This window comes from Sinocyclocheilus anshuiensis, unplaced genomic scaffold (assembly GCF_001515605.1).
Source record: "Sinocyclocheilus anshuiensis isolate Anshui unplaced genomic scaffold, SAMN03320099.WGS_v1.1 scaffold1543, whole genome shotgun sequence".
Lineage (NCBI taxonomy): Eukaryota > Metazoa > Chordata > Actinopteri > Cypriniformes > Cyprinidae > Sinocyclocheilus > Sinocyclocheilus anshuiensis.
In genome coordinates, this window is record NW_015551074.1 from 693,292 (window position 1) to 716,050 (window position 22,759).

General features: G+C 37.0%; 2 protein-coding genes across 2 annotated transcripts in view; both read left to right on the forward strand.

Moving 5' to 3' along the window:
- LOC107662237 (serine/threonine-protein kinase TBK1-like) overlaps positions 1 to 10,859 on the forward strand; it is a 19,533-nt gene extending 8,674 nt beyond the window's left edge. The window contains 12 exon segments of the mRNA XM_016452178.1: positions 210 to 268; positions 398 to 489; positions 1,292 to 1,367; positions 1,370 to 1,426; positions 2,029 to 2,150; positions 3,710 to 3,786; positions 3,862 to 3,901; positions 3,991 to 4,029; positions 5,589 to 5,685; positions 5,762 to 5,862; positions 7,730 to 7,801; positions 10,456 to 10,859. Coding sequence (XP_016307664.1) covers positions 210 to 268; positions 398 to 489; positions 1,292 to 1,367; positions 1,370 to 1,426; positions 2,029 to 2,150; positions 3,710 to 3,786; positions 3,862 to 3,901; positions 3,991 to 4,029; positions 5,589 to 5,685; positions 5,762 to 5,862; positions 7,730 to 7,801; positions 10,456 to 10,492 — 869 coding nt within the window. The 3' untranslated portion in view covers positions 10,493 to 10,859.
- Positions 10,860 to 12,982: 2,123 nt separating this feature from the next.
- Positions 12,983 to 16,993, forward strand: LOC107662212 (probable G-protein coupled receptor 19). The gene is made up of 2 exons (XM_016452143.1): positions 12,983 to 13,092; positions 15,654 to 16,993. Exon 2 carries the CDS (start codon positions 15,679 to 15,681, stop codon positions 16,924 to 16,926), a length of 1,248 nt encoding a protein of 415 aa, XP_016307629.1. The 5' UTR covers positions 12,983 to 13,092; positions 15,654 to 15,678; the 3' UTR covers positions 16,927 to 16,993.
- Positions 16,994 to 22,759: the final 5,766 nt, after the last annotated feature.

Sequence of the window (22,759 nt, forward strand, 5' to 3'; positions counted from 1 at the left end):
ACATGCAACACCCGCTGAGTGCCATGAAACAGCTTGAAAGATCAAAGACAATTTTTAATATACCTCCAACTGGATTCGTCTGAAAGAAGAAAGTCATATACACCTAGGATGACTTGAGGGTGAGTAATTTATGGGCTAATTTCCATTTTTGGGTGAACTAACCCTTTAATAACCATTCTTTTTCTAATAACGATGGTCTGTGTTTGCAGCCAGCCCACCTAAAGTACAGCCGCGCTACGACCTGGATCTGGACGCCAGCTACGCCAAGGTAAAAAACTACTTCCTGTAGAAGTAAAAATCAGAGCTGCTGCTTTTAGAGTCTCTTAATCTGAGTTTGGTCAGAAATATAGATGATTTATGGGATGTTTCGATTGCTGTTGGTCGTGTTTCTGCTCAGACATTCGCAGGTGACGTTGGATATCTGTGGAAGACATCCGATTCTTTGCTTCTGTACCAGGAGCTGGTGAGGAAAGGTGTCCGAGGCCTGATGTGAGTTCATGAATCACACGAAACGAAGCGACTCGCGCTGATGAATCAAACTGAATTGATTCACTATTGCCTTCTATAGAGCTGCTTTACAACAGAAATGACAACAGAAAAACAGAAACTTGTTTCACAATTGAAATGAAACTGGATTGAATCAAAATTAACTGAATTGATCTGAATGAATCAACACTGAACTGAATCATTCTGGATAATGACTCTGAGCTGTTTTACAGCTGCAAAAAAATGTTGTTTCATAATTGATCAATTTTGCAACATTGACACTGATATTGAACTGAACTGATCACTATAGTCTTCTGTAGAGCTGCTTTACAGCTGAAATTGAACTTGTTTCATAGTTGAAAATGAGCTGTTATTCAAGTGAACTGAAAATTAAACTGAATTGAGCTGAACAATATTGTCTTCTTTGGAGCTGCTTTACATTGAATTTGTTTCATAATTGATGAATTTTGCATCATTAACACTTATTGAATCGAACTGATTAAACATTGAACTGAATCATTGAATCACTGAACTGAATCAAAATTGATCTGAATAATTGACACTGTTGTCTTCTGTAGAGCTGCTTTACAGCTGAAACTGAATTCCTTTTATAATTGATGTATTTTTCAACATTAACACTGTTACTGAACTGAAACGATTGAACATTGAACTGAATCATTCTGAAGAATGACTCTATTGTCTTCTGTAGCTTTTTTGCCACATTATCACTGTTATTTTCTGTTTATTTGTGTGAAGCTGCTGTGAATCATTCTGTAAGCGGCGCTATATGAACATTGTGTTTCAGCGAGCTGATCAGAGACGAGTACAGTGAGACGGCGCACAAGAAGACGGAGGTGATTCACATGTGTAACTACTGCAGCCAAACCTCCTGTTGGCGGAGTACGATGAGATCCGGGACATGAGGAAGAAGGTGATGCGGGTGAGATGCTGATGATTCTCAAAGTCTAATGAAAGTTCAGAGCTCTTCATGAAAGCGTGTTCATTTTTTAATTTAGGCTTAGTCTTATTCCTTTTTAGTTATCATATTTAGTCAAATTGTCCTGTTTTTGTTCAGTCAAGTTTTAGTCCACTAAATGACTGAGCATTTTAGTGTAGTTTTAGTCGATGAAAACTTTTTCACATTTTCGTCATGCTGTATAATGGTTAAACTGATAAAAAAAAATACATTTTACAATTAGAAATTAATTTCTACTGGTTAATAAAGTGTACCGGTATATCGCCCACCCCTATATCCGTTTAACGGAGAAGCTCTGATTTGGGGAGTTGAACTCTTCAGATCTGGCAACCGCAAACATGAAAGCTCACGTAGTAGAGGGGTGTTTTTCGGCAAAAATAAAAAGAGATAAAAATTACATTTTAGTCACGTATTTTATCGTCAACGATATTGCATGTTGATATAGTCACAGTTATCTTTTATTGACCTTATTATCGTCTTAGTCATGGGAAAAAAGCTTATCAACAAACATCTTTCGTAAAGTTCGTTGACGAAATTAACACTAGTGTTCATCACTCTGTGTGCAGCTCTCCAGCTCTCTGGGCTCCATGGAGCAGACGCTTCAGGACATCAGCAGCATGTTCCTGTCGGGAGGAAGTCTGACCGACACGTGGACACAGCAAGTGGGAACGCACCCTGAAGACAGGAAGTGAGCGTTTCTGCTTCAACATTCATCACACTGGAGAACCAAACGTCTCGTTTCCTCAAAACAAACAGGGCAAAGCGCTGTTTGTAACACTGCAAAAAAATCAATTGCTGCGTCCCAATTCGCATACTATCCATCCTAAATAGTACTCGAAAATAGAATTAGTATGTCCCAAATCATAGTATGTTTAAAAAAAGTATGCCTATGGTCTACTACTTCCGGTTAGAATTGTAAGTGCAGATCGACGCACACTCTAACGGCTAATATTGCCCACAACACATTGCGTGGTGGACGAGGATTCAATTAGAACTACAAACACGCATTAAAAGTGTTAAAAAACTACAAACATGGCGGATATACGCGACCAACGGACAGGTAGATAAACGGATTTGAGTGATAAATAATCAATGTCTAACTTGATGGAAAAAATATAAATGTAATGTTATCCACGTTATATTTCATCTGCGGCAACACTGTGAACTTTTATAATGATACTTTTGGTCATTAACTTTTAAATGCATCATTATGCAAACACATGAGCAGAGTTCTCGGCAGATCAACGTACCTCTTAATTTCTCTCCAATACGGTAGGAAATCAAATTAAACGAAATGTGGATGATGTTAACTGTGATAAGATGATTGACAGGGCAGTGACAGAATGCACGTAACTAAGCAACAGAGCGTCTGTTAAAGACGCAGTTATGACGAAGTAGTATGTCCCAAAGCTTGCCTACTATTCTTCTACATACTCAAAAGTGTGTACTTTTTCTTCACAAAAAGAGTACATACTTTTAGGGCATAGTATAAGTAGGCGAATTGGGACGTAGCAATGTTCTTCCTCATTGCATGTGTCTTGTTTCCCAGTACAAATATCTAAACTTCCTTAAATCAAAATGACATATTAAGGTTTGTTTTCTGAAAAATATATAAAAAAATTAAGCTTAAAACAAGGACAAGTATCTGCCAATGGGGTCAGAAAAATAATCTTGTCCTCCCTTTGAATTAAGCTTATTATTTCTGACTCCATTAGCAGATATTTGTCCTTGTTTTAAGCTAAATTTTGATCAATTTTTTCAGAAAACAACACTTAATATCTTTAGTCATTGATGGCTTTTCCAGTAAATGTATCTTGATTTAAGAATGTTTATATATTTGTACTGGAAAACAAGACCAAAAAAAATCTGTGTTATTTTAGTATCATTGAGATATTATTATAGTTTTTATTAATATTTTGATATTTTCTGATTTTATGTTCATTTTAAAGTTTTGTTAATTTTGTTGTGCGTTTTTGACTTTTAGTTTTCGTTGCTTTTAAATAGATCTCTGTAAATTAAATAAAAATGAGACGTTGCCATGGAAACTGATTTTATTTTATTTTATTTAAGCTAACATTTATTTGGTATCATGTAATGAAATTTTTTTTTTTAATGGCTTCAGTTTTAGTTTTTGTTAACTATAATAACCCTGACAGAAATACAGAGGAAGAACATTTGCAGTGAACACATTTTAAGCCTGAACTTGAGTATCTGATTGCTGATTGTGTTTCTGTGGCTCTCGTCTAGTGTGGAGAAGATCAAGGTTCTGCTGGACGCCATCAGCAGCATCTACCAGCAGTTCAAGAAGGACAAGGCCGAGAGACGTGAGTCTGAGACCTCATGAGATCTCATCAGCGCTCCTTTGCATTTCATGTGTTTGACGTGTCTTGTCTCCTCAGGTTTGCCTTATAATGAAGAACAAATCCACAAGTTTGACAAGTGAGTATCGTGTGTGTTTTGCTGTAGCTGAAGAACTGAACACGTGTGACGCAGCGTCATGATGACACGAATCTCTCTGCTTTCTGCAGGCAAAAGCTGGTTCTTCACGCCACCAAAGCGCGGGCGCGGTAAATAACTTTTTTAAAGTCCACACAAACAGTCGATAATTTTAACGATAACTATATTAGCATCCACACAAACGGACGATAACTTTAACGATAACTATATTAGCATCCACACAAATGGACGATAACTTTAACTATATTAGCATCCACACAAACGGACGAAGGAGTGGATGAAGTAAGAGGCTCTCGTTCAGCAGTCTAGAACTCACTGAAGCTCACGTGTGATCCAAACAGTCCAACTAGAAATTATTAGTATAGTTATATTATATATAACTGAATTATATATTATATTAGCATCCACACAAACGGACGATAACTTTAACGTTAACTATATTAGCATCCACACAAATGGACGATAACTTTAACTATATTAGCATCCACACAAACGGACGATAACTTTAACGATAATTATATTTGGTAATTAACTTTTTTAAAGTTCACACAAATGGACGATAACTTTAACGATAACTATATTAGCATCCACACAAATGGACGATAATTTTAACACACAAACGGACGATAACTTTAACATTAACTATATTAGTATCCACACAAACGGACGATAACTTTAACAATAACTATATTAGCATCCACAAAAATGGACGATAACTTTAATGTTAACTATATTAGCATCCACACAAACGGACGATAACTTTAACGATAATTATATTTGCATCCACACAAATGGACGATAACTTTAACGTTAACTATATTCGGTAAATAACTTTTTTAACGTCTACACAAACAGACGATAACTTTAACGATAACTGTATTAGCATCCACACAAACGGACGATAACTTTAACAATAACTATATTAGCATCCACACAAACGGACGATAACTTTAACGTTAACTATATTAGGTAAATAACTTTTTTAAAGTCCACACAAACGGACGATAACTTTAACGATAACTATATTAGCATCCACACAAATGGACGATAATTTTAACGTTAACTATATTTGGCAAATAACTTTTTTAAAGTCCACACAAACAGACGATAATTTTAACGATAACTATATTAGCATCCACACAAACGGACGATAACTTTAACGTTAACTATATTAGGTAAATAACTTTTTTAAAGTGCACACAAACGGACAATAACTTTAACGATAACTATATTAGCATCCACACAAACGGTCGTTAACTATATTCAGTAATTAACTTTTTTAACGTCCACACAAATGCATGATAGCTTAAACGTTAACTATATTAACATCCACACAAATGGATGATAACTATAACATTAACAATTTTAGCGTCCACACAAACAGACGATAACTATAACGTTCCTCTATGTCATTATAGTTGTGGTGTGGACTCGCTACTCTTACAGAATTAGAACGATTATTAAAACTTTAACATTATAGTTATTGTCATTAGTGTGAACGGCCTTTACAGTGATTTTACGGTGGGTAAGTAACTGTAGTAAAATCCCTGTCACATGACCTCTCGTATACCGCTGCTTCTGCTGTGTTGCCATGGAAACTGAATCCGAGATGTTCGCTGGAGATCTGATGGACACATGTAGTGACTGATGAATGAACGTCTACTTACAGGAAGTTCCATCACGTGCGGAAGCACCTCCTGTCTCTGACCGGTCAGTTCAGCAGCATGGAACAGGAAGTGACCCTGCTCGTGCAGCGCGTGTATAAAGTGAGTAAACAGGAAGTGCTGTGCGTTTAGCCGCGCTGTAACGGCACACAGACGCTAACGGCTCTCATGTGTGCAGCTGCTGGAGCAGTTACCGCAGAAGATTGTGCCCATGACGTCTGGAGGAATCAAACCGCAGGCGTACCTCAGTCCCAACACACTGGTGGAGATGACGCTGGGGTGAGAGATGACCACAAGTCCGGATGTCAATTTAACACTTTAATTTGGTGTGATTAATTGAGGAAAAAAATAATGATTAATGCATTTAATGCAGCCTCTCTGTCAGTGAAGCAGTTGCTGATGAACACGATGCAGGACGACGACTGACTGAAATGAGGGCAAAAAATGCCCTTCTTATATTTATATCATATTATATAGTTTAGCAATATCACATCAGCAAGATTGCCGTTTTTCCCCAGTATCTGCACCATTGCACATGTGATATTGATTTGACACAACAGTTCAGTAAACAAAAATTAATATTGTGTTACATTTTAGACACAATAGAGTGCATTAGTGCTGCCCCCCTTTTTCAGCGCCGTTGGCTCCGGACGATTTTTTTTTCCATTCATTTTCAGAAATTCCGAGAATCACAACATTACAAACTTTTATTTTAAGCAAAAAAAGTATTTGAAAATCGGACAAAAAGACAAAGGTGCAAGACTGTGAACTTAATAGCTTTGTTTAAGAAAAGAACTACAATCCCATGAAGCATTGCGAATGATATAATCGAATTAAATACGATGGAGAAATAGAAAACTATCCATTTAAAGCTGTTAATTGTGTATATAGAAACAATATATAGTTTAAGTTTATTGCAAAAATGCGGTAACACTTTACAATAATGTATTTACTCACATGAACAAAAAATGAACAATACATTTATTACAGTATTTATTAATCTTTGTTAATGTTAGTTAATGAAAATACAGTCACTCATTGTTAGTTCGTGTTAGTTCACAGTGCATTAACTAATGTTAACAAGCACAACTTTTTATTTTAATAATGCAGCATTAGTAAATGTTGGAATGAACATTAACTAAGATTAATAAAAGCTGTAGAAGCATTCATGTAAACTAATGATAACTAATGAACCTTACCAAATATGCATATATATTCAAATATTTTGAGAGCTTGGGAGACCGACTCGATTACGCTCCGCGCTCGTTTGGCGCGATTTGTTCGCTGCGACTCTCTGATTGGTGGAATTTTCTGTAAAGCATGATGGGTAGTGTAGTTTTTACCAAGGATCCTGCTGTTAAACACGATTATTTGAAACATAAGTTCGAAGGGATGGCTTCAACAAAAGCATAAACCGTTGATTAACATCCTCGGAGCTCACAGTAGAGCTGTTTTTTATTGGTTTATAAGTTAAAATCAATTTCCCTGTGGAGAAAATGAATGGCTTTTTACTTCCGGAGCCGACTGTTGTGCTCACAAAGTGGTGTTTTGTTGCTGTATGAATCCGCGGAGTGAACTTCTTAAAGACAGTCACTTGCTTTATTTCTGAACGAATCAGCCGTTTGAATGAATCGTTTGAATTAATGACTCAATGACTCGCTTGCTGCCACTACTGGCGCTTTTATTTTCATATTTAGAGTATACGTTCATTGTTTTTTTTTATTAATTTGCTATTTCAACATTCTTTTTTTTTAAACAATACCCATTTTTATTATTATCATTATTTATGCAATGTGTTCGATCTGAATATTTCTTTCTAAAGCTACTTTTTGTGTAATATCTATTCAATGCTTTTCTCGTTTAACACTATAATGACTTTAAATTATTTTTTGCGGGGTTATTTCTCAGTCAAAATTGATGTGTGATTAATTCACAATTAAGTAGATTAATTAACCATCATGTAATTATTTTAATCACTTGACAGCCCTATTTATTTCATTTTAGAAATTAGCATAGGGTCGTAAACAAGCAGAGCCTATGATAATCAGGTGTGTGTGTGATCTACTGAAAACAGGTGCAGAATGGGTTAAGTTATGCAGTGAAAAATTCAAATACATTGTCATAAACACATCATTCTGCCTAACAGGATGAAGAAGCTGAAGGAGGAGATGGAAGGAGTCGTGAAGGAGCTGGCGGAGAACAACCTGTTCCTGGAGAGGTGAACATGTACATTCACAGTGCTTTATACAATACAGATCGTTTCTAAGCAGCTTTGCAGTAATAAACAGGAAAATTACAGTGTGAATGTTACAAAATTCATCAAGAAACAAATTCAGTTTCAGGAGAGTCATTATTCCGATCAATTCAGTTCAATAACGGCATTAATTAGGGGTGTCGTAATATTAAAAATGAAGTATTATTGTGTTAATTAGGGGCATCGCAATATCTCACAATAACCATGAACCATAAAATTAAAAGTACACTGTGCTAAACTCCCACTCCCTTTCTTGGCCACTACAGAGGATGCGTTAAAGCTAAGGACTTTATGTGAGGTAATGGTCTAACAAAATCCAAATTTTGGACATTTTACGTCAGCCAAGTCATTAATATGGCTATGCGATTTTAAAGTGTAATTTGAAAAGCCTGATGCAGTAAAAGCAGTTTAAAATTAGTCCATAAACTCTAGTACGAAGCCCAAATTTGAGCTTTAAAGCACAGCGTTGTGAATTGAATTCAACAGTATTAATATGTGCAAAGTTCAAGAGTCAACACTGGCATGGTAAATTGCTCAAAAGTAGTACATTTTAGAAGCTATTTACACTAAGTGACAACAAAAGTATTTTCTGAGAGATATATACTGTTTACACTAAGTGAAAATAGTGATAGATTCAATTGACACTGTGTAAAAGTAGCAGTATTTAGAGAGAATGAACACACTATTGCGACAGTATATGCTTAATCTGTGTACCATCTTGGGTATTTTTTATAAGGATTGTGCATTTTTATAATGCAATGCTAATCGACATACAGAATACTGTAAATTAATATAATTTGTGCCTCGTTCTGTGATAACACGGATTTGGACGCTGTACTCTAGGCAGTGATGTGAGAACGGAAACTTTTCGAAGCTTTGAATCATTTGAATCAATTGCGTCGCAAAATGACTCACTGTTTCGAAGCGCTTGAGTAAAACTCTTGCGGGTCAAAGACATTAAGATGTCCGCATCAAAAGAAATTTACAAAAGTGATTTTATGTCCATAGAAAGAACATTGAATGTAAGTAAAGTGTCTACTTTTAAGGATTCAAATACGTTTTTGGAGGATAAAATGTTACAATTTGGTTGAAATAATGTTACATTGTCATTCAGTGTAACACAACATTTACGTAAAAATTCAAACAACATGCTTATTCTGACCTGTACATATTAAAATATTACATTGTCATTCAGTGTAACACAATATTTATGTAAAAATTCAAACATGCTTATTCCGATGTGTACATATTAAAATATATAAAAGAATAAGGGAGCATATTAAATTTGATTGTGTTTTAAATGATTACAAAATTCTTACTGACAAATGGGCAAAGCCTAGGATAGTGGCACATTTTAAAAATGTAAAATTACAACTAATTAGTATTTGGGGTGAAAGTAATTAGTCATAAATTGATTTTTGTTGTAAATATGCGTGACAGGATTGTTACACTGAATGACATTTTAGTGGGTCTCTTCTGTAAATCAGGGAAAAATGTATGATGTTTATTTTTTGCTCAGAAAAACAAAATTGCAATTGCATTAAACAGAAATTTTTTAATTTTTTGGGGGGGAAAATAACAACAATTTAAAGCAGTATTATTGTTTTTATGCTTAAACCCTTTTTTGTCTTTGACCCATGCATAAAAAACAGCTTTCAAGACCCTGAAAGTATTAAATGCAATTAACAAATCATCAAATAACATTAAATATGAAGTGTCTGTATAATGTGTTCTTTTATGCTTGTTTTATGGAGGCCTTGTCTAAACAGGCCAATAAGTCCATCCAGGTTTTCGCAATTCCACGATCGTTGAATCCAATGCAAAATAAACAAAATGCCCAATTTCACCGCAAAAATCAAGGTCTCACAAAAAACTGAATTATAATTATCTAACTGAATTATCCTTATGAAAGTGGTAATGCATAAGGATACAGATGCTGCGCACGTGATGTCATTTTGATCGTAAAAATCACACACGAAAATCCTGGAAGGACTGGTAAATAAAGCAATAAGCCTCGTGAAGCCGTGGTTTACAGTGAATTTATAACAGCTAAGGGGCGTTGTTCGCGGAGTGCCTAAAACCCATTAGCTGTTATAAATTCACTGTAAACCACGGCTTCACGAGGTTTATTGCTTTTATAAAACGGTTATTCCATATACGTAGTAAGGTTTCACAAAATAAAACGGAGCAAATAAAGTGTAAAGATATTAATAAAAACAGTATTCTTCCACCAAACAATGTAGCTCCTCAGAAACAGTTGTGGTTGCTACAAAGTGGTTGCCGAGCAACACACAAACGTAAACAAAGGTGTATGTTACTTTGTAGAGTAATTTACAACAGCTTCGAACGCGGCTCAGCCAATCAGAATCAAGGACCGGAACTCCCCGTTTTATAATGTTCCTTTTGTATGCAGTTTTTAGGTCAAAATAAAGTTGAATTTGGCTGATAGCATTTTTTTTTTTTCACAATTTCTGTAGATATCGCAGTATACTGTTATCGTAAATTCTTTTGGCCGTGATAATCGTGTAGTGAAAGTCTGATATTGTGACAGCCCCAGTATTAATGATGCAGAACCCATCAGTAACGGAGCTGTAATGACAGTGGCGTCTGTGTTTCAGGTTCGGGACGCTGACGGTGGACGTGGATCGGATGTGACGCGCTCGCCTCTCTCGGATCATCACAGCACAAATCACAAACTCTGTTAGTTGTACATATGAATAGAATGTAAATACACGTCTTAAACCTTACGTCACGCCATTATTTTAATCCTGCGTTAATTCTCTGGATGTGAACATTGGGCTCTTAAGCCCAAATAAGTGATTTTATTTCTGTTCTCGTCATGAAAGTGAAGTACATCCATCATTAGATCCGTAAGCATGTGTGCGGTTCGGAAACGCTCCTGCTCGTGTGTGGGTGAACGTTACTGAACGACCTTCAGTGTGAATGAAAGCGCTTGCACTATTTATAGACATTAATGTTTGTTTCTGTAAATGAGTAAAAGAACCGCTGAGTTCTGATAAAACCATTGTGTTTCTTATTTCTCACAGCTTCACCTTCCTTCACGCCACATCTGTACCCACAATGCTTTGCTTCTGCTCACAGACATCTTCATATAGTTCCGTGTGACCAAACAGACCGTATGATTGACCGCTCATGATGCCACACACGACCGGTTTAGCTGATTATATCACATGTACAGCTTATTCATGACACGCAGCTGCTCTAAAACCACCACAAACTCTTGACGCTTGGGGTCAAAGGTCAGCTGTTTCAAGAGTCTTTACAGAGCATCTGAAAATGTGGTTTTAGAAACCATCGTCCACCGCAGCGGTCAGTCGCCATGACAACAGACACAGAAGCAGACCTCTGCTAAGATGCTGTTGCCAAGGCAACACACTCAATAGCTTCAGCGTGACAAACATCCACTCATATAAGGACACTAACGGATGTGTAAAACGTGACGCTCATTAACATATTCACGAAGGTCAGAAGGGATAAATAGACTGAACATCAGTTCATCTACAGTCACCAACCACCAAAGATCCTCTTATAGTAAACACACTGCTCTACATTGAGGAGCAGACGGTGAAAACGCCTAATAAACACGTTATGTAATGATATACTATATGTAGCATAAAGGACAAGATAATTAATTAAACATTACTACATTAAACATTAACTAAACGTATACTAATATAATATGCAGAAATGTTTGTGTAGATGATAGAATATCACTGGCTCAATATTAAAACAATGAGCAGCCAATTGTTCCCACGAGAAAAATAGCTAATAAACATGCTAAATAATGTACTAATGAAATTGTGATGAATGATAGTAAGAGTCTCCTGCTACAGCAATCAATCAAATAGACACAAAGAGTTGAATGAGAGAGAACTTAAAGGAAGACAAGTAACCTGGATTGATCATTTATAATAATAATATACGAATTCGTGTTTTTTATTACATATTTTTTGCAGTTACTCATCGTGTTTCTGTGCTATTATAGTAGAAACGACGATCTAATTAAATAATTTACAGTAATAGTGAAACCTATATATATATATAAACTAAACAATTACATTTGCACAATTACATCTGTAGAAAGCACATACTATGTGGTCAAAATGACCCTAAAATGCAAAATAATATGCCTAATCAGGGATAGTAAAGATCCATTTCCAATGCATAAACATAAAATAACATTTGAAGTTTGTGAAAATGAAAATGTTAAATACAGTTAGAAAATGTTAAAAAATATTTGTTAAATCAAGTTTTATTTATTTGTTATGTTCTCATATTTATTGTTTGGAATTTGTCATGTGTTTTTGTAAAGTCATAATTTTGTTAGGCCTATATTGCTGTTTTAATCCGTTTGCTATTTGCAGTAGTTAATATTTAGCCTACTATTTTTCATTGTGTGATTTTGTATAAAAATTAGGTTCAGTTTGATCCTCAAGCATCATTCTCATTATTAATTATAATATATGTAACCTACAACAAGTAAAAAACAAAAACATACAACAACGTTTTTTAATTCGTAGATAATCACAAGTGATATTTCAATTATATAATATTATACCATTAATATCATATCATAATATAATATAATATGTAAATGTTTGCGTGATGATTAGTACTTTAGAGCAGTGTTTCCCAACCGGGGTGCCGTGTAAAAAATAATTTTTTCATATTTTTAAATTGCTAAAATGTTCAAAAAAGCATCTATTATATAATATCCAATTCTGATGTCGCTCACGTATGTTATGCTCACGTGTTCTGATAATAATAGCTTTCTAGGACTAAACATTATTTGGATAATTGGTAAAAAAAAAAAAAATCTGATATAGAGGATGGAAAATATAATTGGCTCAGTAATGAGTGCGCGCGTCCGCGGTACTGATGAGAGTGCGCGAGAGTGCGCGCGTCCGCGGTACTGATGAGAGTGCGCGCGTCCGCGGGACTGATGAGAGTGCGCGCGTCCGCGGTACTGATGATAGTGCGCGCGTCCGCGGTACTGATGAGAGTGCGCGCGTCCGCGGGACTGATGAGAGTGCGCGCGTCCGCGGGACTGATGAGAGTGCGCGAGAGTGCGCGCGTCCGCGGGACTGATTGTCTCGGGTAACCAGGCGTCCAGTGTGACTGATTTGTTACTCTGATGAAATATAAAGAAACACGTTGATGATGATGATGATGAAGAGGAAATAAGCGGTCCGAGGAGAAGAAGAAGCGCCTTCATGTCAGGAGCAAAAACTGAGGTGCGTTTCCATCTGATGAAAACAACACGACAGACAGGAGAATGAGATCTAGACATACTGACGCGTTTTATTGATGCTCGACATCCACTGGCCTAGAAGATCCGAACATCTCACAGGAGATGCTTATTTCATATACGGCCACGCGTTATCCGTCATAAATGAGTTCTGAGCTGATATTTAGTTGATATGATCGTCACAGGCTCTCAGATGTTGATATAAACTTGCGTTTTCTTCAGCGAATCTCGAATGAATCATGAATCGTTTGGGTTTGTTTTGAATCGCGTACAGCACGCGTACATCACGGAGACGTCTGCATTACATCTGCAAGACGTGTTTTTTAGAGCGTTTGCTCATCTGTCTATAGAACGTTTCTTATCAGATGTCAAATAGATGTCTTTAAGATTTAGAATGCATGTAAAACTGACATCTTAAAGACGTCTATCAGATGTTTGTACACAGCAGATGCTTTCCAGATCTTTAACAGACGTCTTGCAGACGTACCTGTGCTATCTGGGATGTAGTCAGGGTTACATGAACTACAGCAGCCACCAGAGTAAACATCGCACACAGATCGGCACAACACACACAACCTAATGAATGTCTCTGGAGGAACATCTTCAGCATTCGGTCTCTGAAGGTTTTAATTGAATTTCTGCTTCAGCTCGAGCTCTCTGGAGGATTCAGATTCAGATCCAGAACCAAACGATTTCCTTTACAGGGTTTCTGCGGGACTAAAGGAGGTCTTAATTCACGGTGATTAAAGGTCTTAAATCAGAATTCATAAAGTCATGACATTGAATGTTGCCCCTAACAGCACGCGTACATCTCGGAGACATCTATTTTACATCTGCAAGACGTATTTTTTTTTAGAGTGTTTGCTCATCTGCAATACGTCTATAGGACGTTTCCTATCAGATGTCAAACAGACGTTTAGAAGATGTCTTTATGATTTAGAAACTGACATCTCACAGATGTCTGTCAGATGTTTGTACACAGCAGATGCTTTCCAGATCTTTAACAGACGTACCTGTGCTATCTGGGGCATGCACTGCAAAAATGTATGTTTTGTTTTCTAGTACAAATATCTAAATAATCAAGATTGTTTTACTTAAGATGCAAATTGGAGATATAATGTCCTGTTTTCGAAAATTAAATAAGTAGCTTATGCTTTAAACAAGAGCATATATCTGTCACCCAGATAGCACAGGTACGTCTGCAAGATAAAGATCGCTTCATCTGGAAAGCATCTGATGTGTACAAACATCTGACAGACGTCTTTAAGAGGTCAGTTTCACATGCATTCTAAATCATAAAGACATCTTCTAAACGTCTGTTTGACATCTGATAGGAAACGTCCTTTAGATGTATTGCAGATGAGCAAACGCTCTAAAAAACACGTCTTGCAGATGTAATGCAGACGTCAAATAGATGATCAGGGCAATGAGGTATGAAAACATTTCCCTTTGAATTATGATTTTTTTTTGAGCCCATTGACAGAGCATGAACTCATTAATTTCTCATAAAACAAGACTTCTTAAGTCATTTTGCTCTCAGGTGAGTGCATCTTGATTTAAGAATTTGCACTGGAAAAGAAGACTTTTTTTACCGAATTAAAAAGTAAAGATCTGTTGGATGTTCTTCAAACTTTGAAGCATTGCTAATACAAGACATTTACACATCATCAGTGCTGTATGGAATGAGAGCAGATGACTGATGCACCTTCAAACCTTCTTTGTGTGTGTAAAATTGAAAAACTTGAAAATAAGGGCTTAATTCAATGGGAACAACAGCTGTGGAAACACATTTTGATGTGTTTTGCAGCGAAAACAATCTGTGGACAAACAAAAAAGCCCAGCGCTAGACAACAGTACAGCAGATACTTGCCTAAATTGATATAAATATCAGTCGTCACCCTATATCTCCAATAATATGTCACAGATTGAAATGATCCAAACATATAATCCAGTGCTGATTGAGAGATGAACAAATATAAACGGCTCCTCAAAAGATGTGAGATGTTTCGGAGGCTTGGGAAGATCAACAGTGAAAGTAAAGCTTCTGGAAACAGATCAGATTTGAGACGCACTGATTTAAAAAAAAAAAAAAGATTGATGGAGAATCAAGTAAATCCGAGCTGCTTCACTCCAGTAAGTGTTCATCTGGAAATATTATTAGTAAAGCTATTCTCACGTTTACTTGATAAAAATCAGCTTTGACTGCAAAAAGACTCGTGAAGCTCGAGCTGAAGGAGGACGTTTGAACAATTATACTAAAAAACTATCAATCAGACGACAGAAGCATGGAGTAGATTGTGTGCGACAGGTTTTACAGCCAAAGTTTGATTATTTAGAGGCCTTCACATTATGAAACACTTCAATCTAATATTAAAAATCAACGATTTTACATATGCTTGATTGTTTATATCGTCACAAATGGAACTATATTATCGTCCAGCTTAGCAACAATATAGCATGACGATATTAAAATATTATAAACATCATGATTGTCCGTAGAGCTGCTTTGAAACACAGTGATTTAATTGTACCTGTCGTGTCTTTCAGCTTTGATCTGACACAGAGAGGGCTAATGGTGTACTTCCTGTCCGCGGAGGGCGTAAAGCCCTCGTTCCACTCCGCTGTCCTCTTTAACCCCGCCATCAACGGTTCCTCCACGCCGACACCCGTCATCTGCCGTCTGGACGCCTCCTCTTCTGCCGCTTCGCTGCAAAGCAACGTCTCGCTGACGTCATACGACCTGTCGCCAGCGGAGGTCACGCTCCTCGGCCTCGTGTTCGGGGTGTTCTGGGTCATATCGGTGCTGGGAAACTCGCTGGTGTGTCTGGTGATCCATCGGAGCCGCAGAACCCAGTCGACCACCAACTACTTTGTGGTGTCGATGGCGTGCGCGGATCTGCTGTTGAGCCTAGCCTGCGCGCCGCTAGTTCTCCTGCAGGTTTCCGCGGGTCACTGGCCTCTGACCGCGGCCGCGTGCAAAGCCGTGCGCTACCTGCAGCATCTGTGCCCCGGAGTCCAGGTCTACGTGCTTCTGTCCATCTGCGTGGACCGTTTCTACACCATTGTGTATCCGTTGAGCTTTAAAGTGTCGCGCGAGAAAGCCAAACGAATGATTCTGGCGTCTTGGCTCTTCGACGCCGCATTCGTATCGCCGTGTTTGTTCTTCTACGGATCGTCGGCGTCACAAAACCACTGCGACTTCTTCCTAGCGGACAGCTGGGACGGGTTGGCGTACGCCGTCGCGCATCTTCTCCTTGGTTTCTTGGTGCCGGCGCTGCTCATCGTGACCTTCTACCAGCGGGTGGTGCGCTACATCTGGAGGATCGGCACTGACGGGCGAACAGTGCGCAGGACCATGAACATCGTCCCCAGGACGAAAGTCAAAACCATTAAGATGTTCCTGATGCTCAACGCCGTGTTTCTCCTCACCTGGACGCCGTTTTACATAGCGCAGCTTTGGCACCCGAGGGAAACGGCGGGCCCAAGCAGACGGTCAGCGCTGTTTTTCGTCACCGTGGCCTGGATCTCCTTCAGCTCCACGGCGTCCAAACCCACGCTGTACTCCGTGTACAACGCCAACTTCAGACGCGGCATGCGAGAGACGTTCTGCATGTCGTCCATGAAGTGTTACCGCAGTAACGCGTACACCATCACCGCCAGCTCGCGGATCTCCAAAAAGAACTACGTGGGTGTGGTCGATCTGCCCGTGCCGGCAAAGACGCTCATCAAAGACTCGGTTTATGACACTTTTGACCGGGAAGCAAAGGAGAAGAAGTTAGCATGGCCTATTAGCACTAACCCACCCAACACATTCGTATAAAGGCTCAGAAATTAACGTTAAAGAGATAGCATGCCCAAAAATGAAAATACTGTCATCATTTACTCACGCTTCAAGTTGTACCAAACCTGTATGAGATTCTTTCTTAGGGGCCATTCACACAGAACACGTTTTTCCATTCCAATGCGCTACTTTTTTTGTAGTGTTTTTCTGTGTAAACGTACTAGACGGATGTGTATGACCGATGCGCTCGTGTCTTGCGTCTTTTGCAGCGTCGCGCCGCGTTTTTACGATGTCGTGTCAAGTTAAAAGAATTTCCACTTTTACACGCAGCGTCGCTCATCAATGTCAGTTCCAAAACAGTGGACCAATCAGAAGACCCAGGAGACGGGGCAAGCGTTGCCAGCTTTTGTTTACAGTAGCAAGTTTGCAACTGTTTTTATTTGATGGCAACATGGCGGGTTTTTTTTTTTTTTTAAACCATTCCTGAGTGTTGCGTCACGCGTTTTTAGATGCATCCTGTGTGAACGGCCCCTTATAGAAGATATTTTGAAGAATGTTGGTAGCCAAACAGTTGATGGTCCCCACTGACTTACATAGTATTTTTTGAAGTCGATGGGTACCAGCTGTTTGGTTACCAGCATTCTTCAAAATATCTTCTTTTGTGTTCAGCAGAAGAAACTCATACACATTTGGAACAACTTGAGGGTGAGTAAATGATGACAAAATGTTCATTTTTGCGTGAGCTATCCCTTTAACTCATAATGATACGCGGATGAGATAATTTTTGAGTGAACTGTTGCTTTAACTGCCGTTGCACCACGATCACACACAACAGAATCAAAACCACTAAACTAAATCTGTTGAAATGCAAAAAACGTGGTGCTAACTAGTTCAGATACACACTGATGACATGGAGGACAACTACAAAACACCCTTATAGTCACTGCTGTGATCCAGTGGAAGGAAAGCGCTTGAACGTCATGTGTTCTTCTGTTCATGTTTCTGGTCAGTCTGTGATCCTACGGTGGCCTGGAGGCGCTAAACAGGGTTTATGTTAATCTTCAGAAGATGCGTTTGTGTTGTTTTGTGCCTGTAGTTACAGATAAACGTTGTCTCATAGATTTGTGTGTTGTTTCATGATGCAAGACAGACGTGTGTCCCTGTGATTTTACAATTAAACATTCTGTACGATTCAAATGTAAGCCACTGTCTGAAATGTATCAATGTATCATAAATGTAGCATTGCATCAGTGTCTCAGCAATGGATGCTCTGCAGTGAATGGGTGCCGTCAGAATGAGAGCTGATAAAAACATCACAATAATCCACAAGTAATCCACAGCACTCCAGTCCATCAGTTAACATCTGCAGAAGACAAAAGCTGAAACACATCCATCATCAAGACGTTTTAACTAAAATACATTGAGTCCATAATCCATAATAACGCTTCCTCCAAGCGTTATTATGGATTATGGACTCGTAGTTTTAAGTTAAAAACGTCTTAATGCTGGATGTGTTTCAGCTTTTTTCTTCTCCAGATGTTAACTTATGGACTGGAGTGCTGTGGATTACTTGTGGATTATTGTGATGTTTTTATCAGCTGTTTGGACTCTCATTCTGACGGCACCCATTCACTGCAGAGCATCAATTGCTGAGACACTGATGCAATGCTACATTTCTACAAACCTGATGAAGAAACAAACTCACCTTCATCTCGGATGAGCTGAGAGTGAGCACATTGTCATTTTCGTGTGAACTATTGCTTTAAAGCTGCACATGCAAACTAATCAAAATATTGTATTCCCACAAACTGTAATAATGAACCAATTAGAAGATTTCAGTCAGTCTTTTCGGTATGATCTTCATATTACTGAGCCGAACTGACTGAACCTGATGAAGACTCATCGTCCGCTGCTCAGTGTGACATTTCCAGCACAATTTCTGCATGTTCAGTGTTGGATGACAACGCTCTATTGTTATTCGGGATGAAAGCGAAGGGCTTTAATGAAACACGCACATCATAATGAGATTTCATATTGAGAGCGAGGACAATGAAAGCACTTGTGCAGCTCTGGATTCTGAATCGATATCAGTCTGCGCTAGAAATATGTCAGTTAGTTTATTCATCTAACAACACAAACAGAAAATTTTTTGGTAGGAAACCCCCAAGTTTGTAATATATCACAGGTTTGATCTGAGCACTAGCACTAGCAATAAATGAGCTCTAAACATAAACTGAAATGAGGCAAGACAAGAAGATTCAGATAGGTACATGTTTTAATAAGACGGTTATCGTTAATAAGCATCATCCTGCTACAAATTACAATCTACATATTATACACGCCATATAAAAATATATTTGAGCTCTAAACATAGATTATGCCAGCCAGCATAGAGTCACAAGGAAACGTGCTGAAGGCCAATGAAAGTGTTTCACGTTCATTAAAACTTGAACTTTTCACAAAACACTTCTACATCTGTGTTTGGGCCGATCAACCCTGATGAAATAGTTTGACATTCATTACATGTATTCAGATCGTAACTCATCTGTGCTGAAATATTCGTTTTCTGTTTGTTTGTTTTTGGCAAACCTGCCAAATAAAGCAGAAAGATGAAACTCAAATAAAGTACAAAAATTAGAGCTTTGAAGGAAAGTGCTTTAAGTTTCATTTAGTGAAATAAAAACATGATCAACAACAAACACGGAACAAACTCTATTTGTACAAGAGAAGTATCTTTCAAATGTCGTAAAGTGCAAAGAGCCGAGCGAGAGATTTTGGCAACAGCTCGTCTTATAACGTCTGTGTCTAAAGGTTTAATGGATTAAACTCATTCTAACACACATCAGAGTGATGAATCATCACATGCTAGCAAACTCTCCTGTCTGTTTGCTATGGAAGCTGGTTTCTACCATGGGATAAAGGAATTGAAAAAAAGGTAATTGTGAGTTTTTATCTCAGTTCTGAGAAAAATTGGGAATTTCCAGATATAAACGTAGAATTCTCCAGAGTTTACATATTGCAGTTGGTTTTTGTTTCCACCCAAAAAAAAAAAAAAAAAAAAAGAAATTGCAACTTTTTTTAATAATTCTGACTTTTTTCCTCACAATTGCAAGTGAACTATTTTGAATTAACATCTCTTAATTCTTTGTTTATATCTCACATTTCTGATTTTTTTTCCCTCAAAATTCCGAAAAAAGCCTGAATTGTTACATGTAAACTCTTTCAAATAATGAAATAAAAAGGTGCAATTAGCTTTTTTTTTTTAAAAAAGTAATTGCAACTTTTTTTTTAATAATTCTGACTTTTTTCCTCACAATTGCAAGTGAACTATTTTGAATTAACATCTCTTAATTCTTTGTTTATATCTCACATTTCTGATTTTTTTCCCTCAAAATTCTGAAAAAAGCCTGAATTGTTACATGTAAACTCTTTCAAATAATGAAATAAAAAGGTGCAATTAGCTTTTTTTTTTTTTTTTTTTCATCCATTTACTTTTTTTTTTTTGCCAGGCTTCCACAGATTGAACTCATGAACGCTGGAATCCTTCATCACAAATGATTTGGTACCAGAACGGTTCCAAAATAAATACATAAAGGAAGAGGAAATGTTTTCGAATCACACAGAACGTTCACACAACAACACAAAAAACTGAACGTGAACCACGTCCGCATACAGACGCAAATCGACAGGAATAACTCTCTAATGTCTGAATTGTCGTATTAATGTGAATGCAAACAGAAAAGCTTATTTGTGACCCTGGAGCACAAAACCAGTCATAAGGGTCAATTTTTCGAAATTGTAAACCACTTAATAAATAATCTTTCCATTGATGTATGGTTGGTTAGGATAGGACAATATTTGGCTGAGATACAACTATTTGAAAATCTGGAATCTGAGGGTGCAAAAAAATCTAAATATTGAGAAAATCATCTTTAAAGTTGTCCAAATGAAGTTCTTAGCAATGCATATTACTAATCAAAAATTACGTTTTGATATATTTACAGTAGGAGATTTACAAAATATCATCATTGAACATGATCTTTACTTAATATCCTAATGATTTTTGGCATAAAAGAAAAATCAATAATTTTGACCCATACAATGTATTTTTAGCTATTGCTACAAATATACCCCAGCGACTTGAAGGGGTCCTATTATGATTTTTTCACTTTTTCAACTTTAGTTAGTCTGTAATGTTGCCGTTTAATCATTAATTAATATTTAAGAAATTTGAAATCATTTGAAAATGGATGAAAAAATAAATTTGCAAAATAAACCTACTTATACTTTAGATGACAAAGTATTTTCCACAAATAAATAAATATTTAATACAAATATAATTAAAAAGGAAGTAAACTGTAACCAACAGAGCACTCAGTATTCTGGGAAGTTTGTGTGCATTGGGAATCATATTTTTTCGAATAAAGCCAAGGTAACATTCATTTTACATACAGCACACAGTGAAAATTACATGAATATGATGACAGTGGGCAAATGCATAAAACGCAGCATAATTTGAAATCACGAATTTAATGCTTAACGCATTCAATTTGCATGGACCGAAAGTCACGCAGAGAACACGCGATCATGCAGGTCACATGCACACTTCACAAGATCTCACAACTGGATTCGACTAAGTTTGCAAGGTTTGTGAAATTAAATTTTCATTAGCCATCCAAAGATTTGTTTAAATTATGTAAATGTGTATTTGCTGAATGCTGACGGCAAACGAGAAAGTATTATAATGTTTGCCTTTCTATTACTAATAATATAAAAGCAATCATCATAATACTTTTTGTATACATTTTAATTCCTTTGTTGAACAGTTATATCGGATTATTAGACAGACTTCTATCCGTATTAGACAGAACTGAACGATGACGGCGAACAGGGAGAATGTGAGCACTGTGTCAAAATGAAAGTCCCACCTCGAACGCATCGGCTAAACAGAAAAACTTATCGGCCGATGCCGATATTTGAAAAATGCCAAATATCGGCCTTGCCGATATATCGGTCGACCACTAGAAGAAACCTCACGCAAAGTGCATTGAAGGAGTGATTGCAATACTGTAGATTCCAAATTAGATTGTTTTTGTTGATAATGGCACAATATAATTAATTCAGTGTCATGTGACACTTCAGAAATCATTCAAATATGCTGATTTGGTGCTCAATAAACAATTCTTATTATTATCAATTGAAAGCAGTTGCATAATAGTTGTTGAGGAAATCATGATACATCTTTTCAGGATTCTTTAATGAATAGATAGTTCAAAATCATTCATTTGAAATAGAAAGCTTTCATTAAAATATAAATGTCTTGTACTGTTTCTTTTGATCAGAACAAGACAATATTTTAATACTATTTTTAAGAAATTTTCAATGACAAAATATGTCTTTTAATTACAAAAAGTAAAACAATGCAGTTGTATTTAGAAATACTTTAACTAATCTAGGGCTGTAACTAATGATTATTTTGGTAATCAAGTAATCTACTGATTATTTTGACAACTGAGTAATCTGATTTTTTTTAGTAACAAACAGACCTAAGTGAAAACCAGACTTTAGTATGACTATTTATATATAAACTAAAGATGAGGCAATAATAATTGGCTGCATGCACAAACTTTTATTTTGAAATCGCGACGTACAATACATGGCATATTTAGACACTGGTTGATGTATTCTCCAGTGTTGGCAAAGGTTTATAAATGGTTTACGTTACAAATCTAGTGAGATAATGCACACTGTTTTTCCAGATGAACGTTAAGCCATTCAAATTCACAGCATATACAGAGGAAGAGTTTAGCACCTTTCACACATACAGTCTTTACTGGTAAATTACCGGTAAGTTACCATTAATAGATCATGT

Coding starts and splice junctions, on each gene's coding strand:
- LOC107662212 (XM_016452143.1), top strand. CDS start 15,679: ATGGTGTACTTCCTGTCCGCGGAGGGCGTAAAGCCCTCGTTCCACTCC.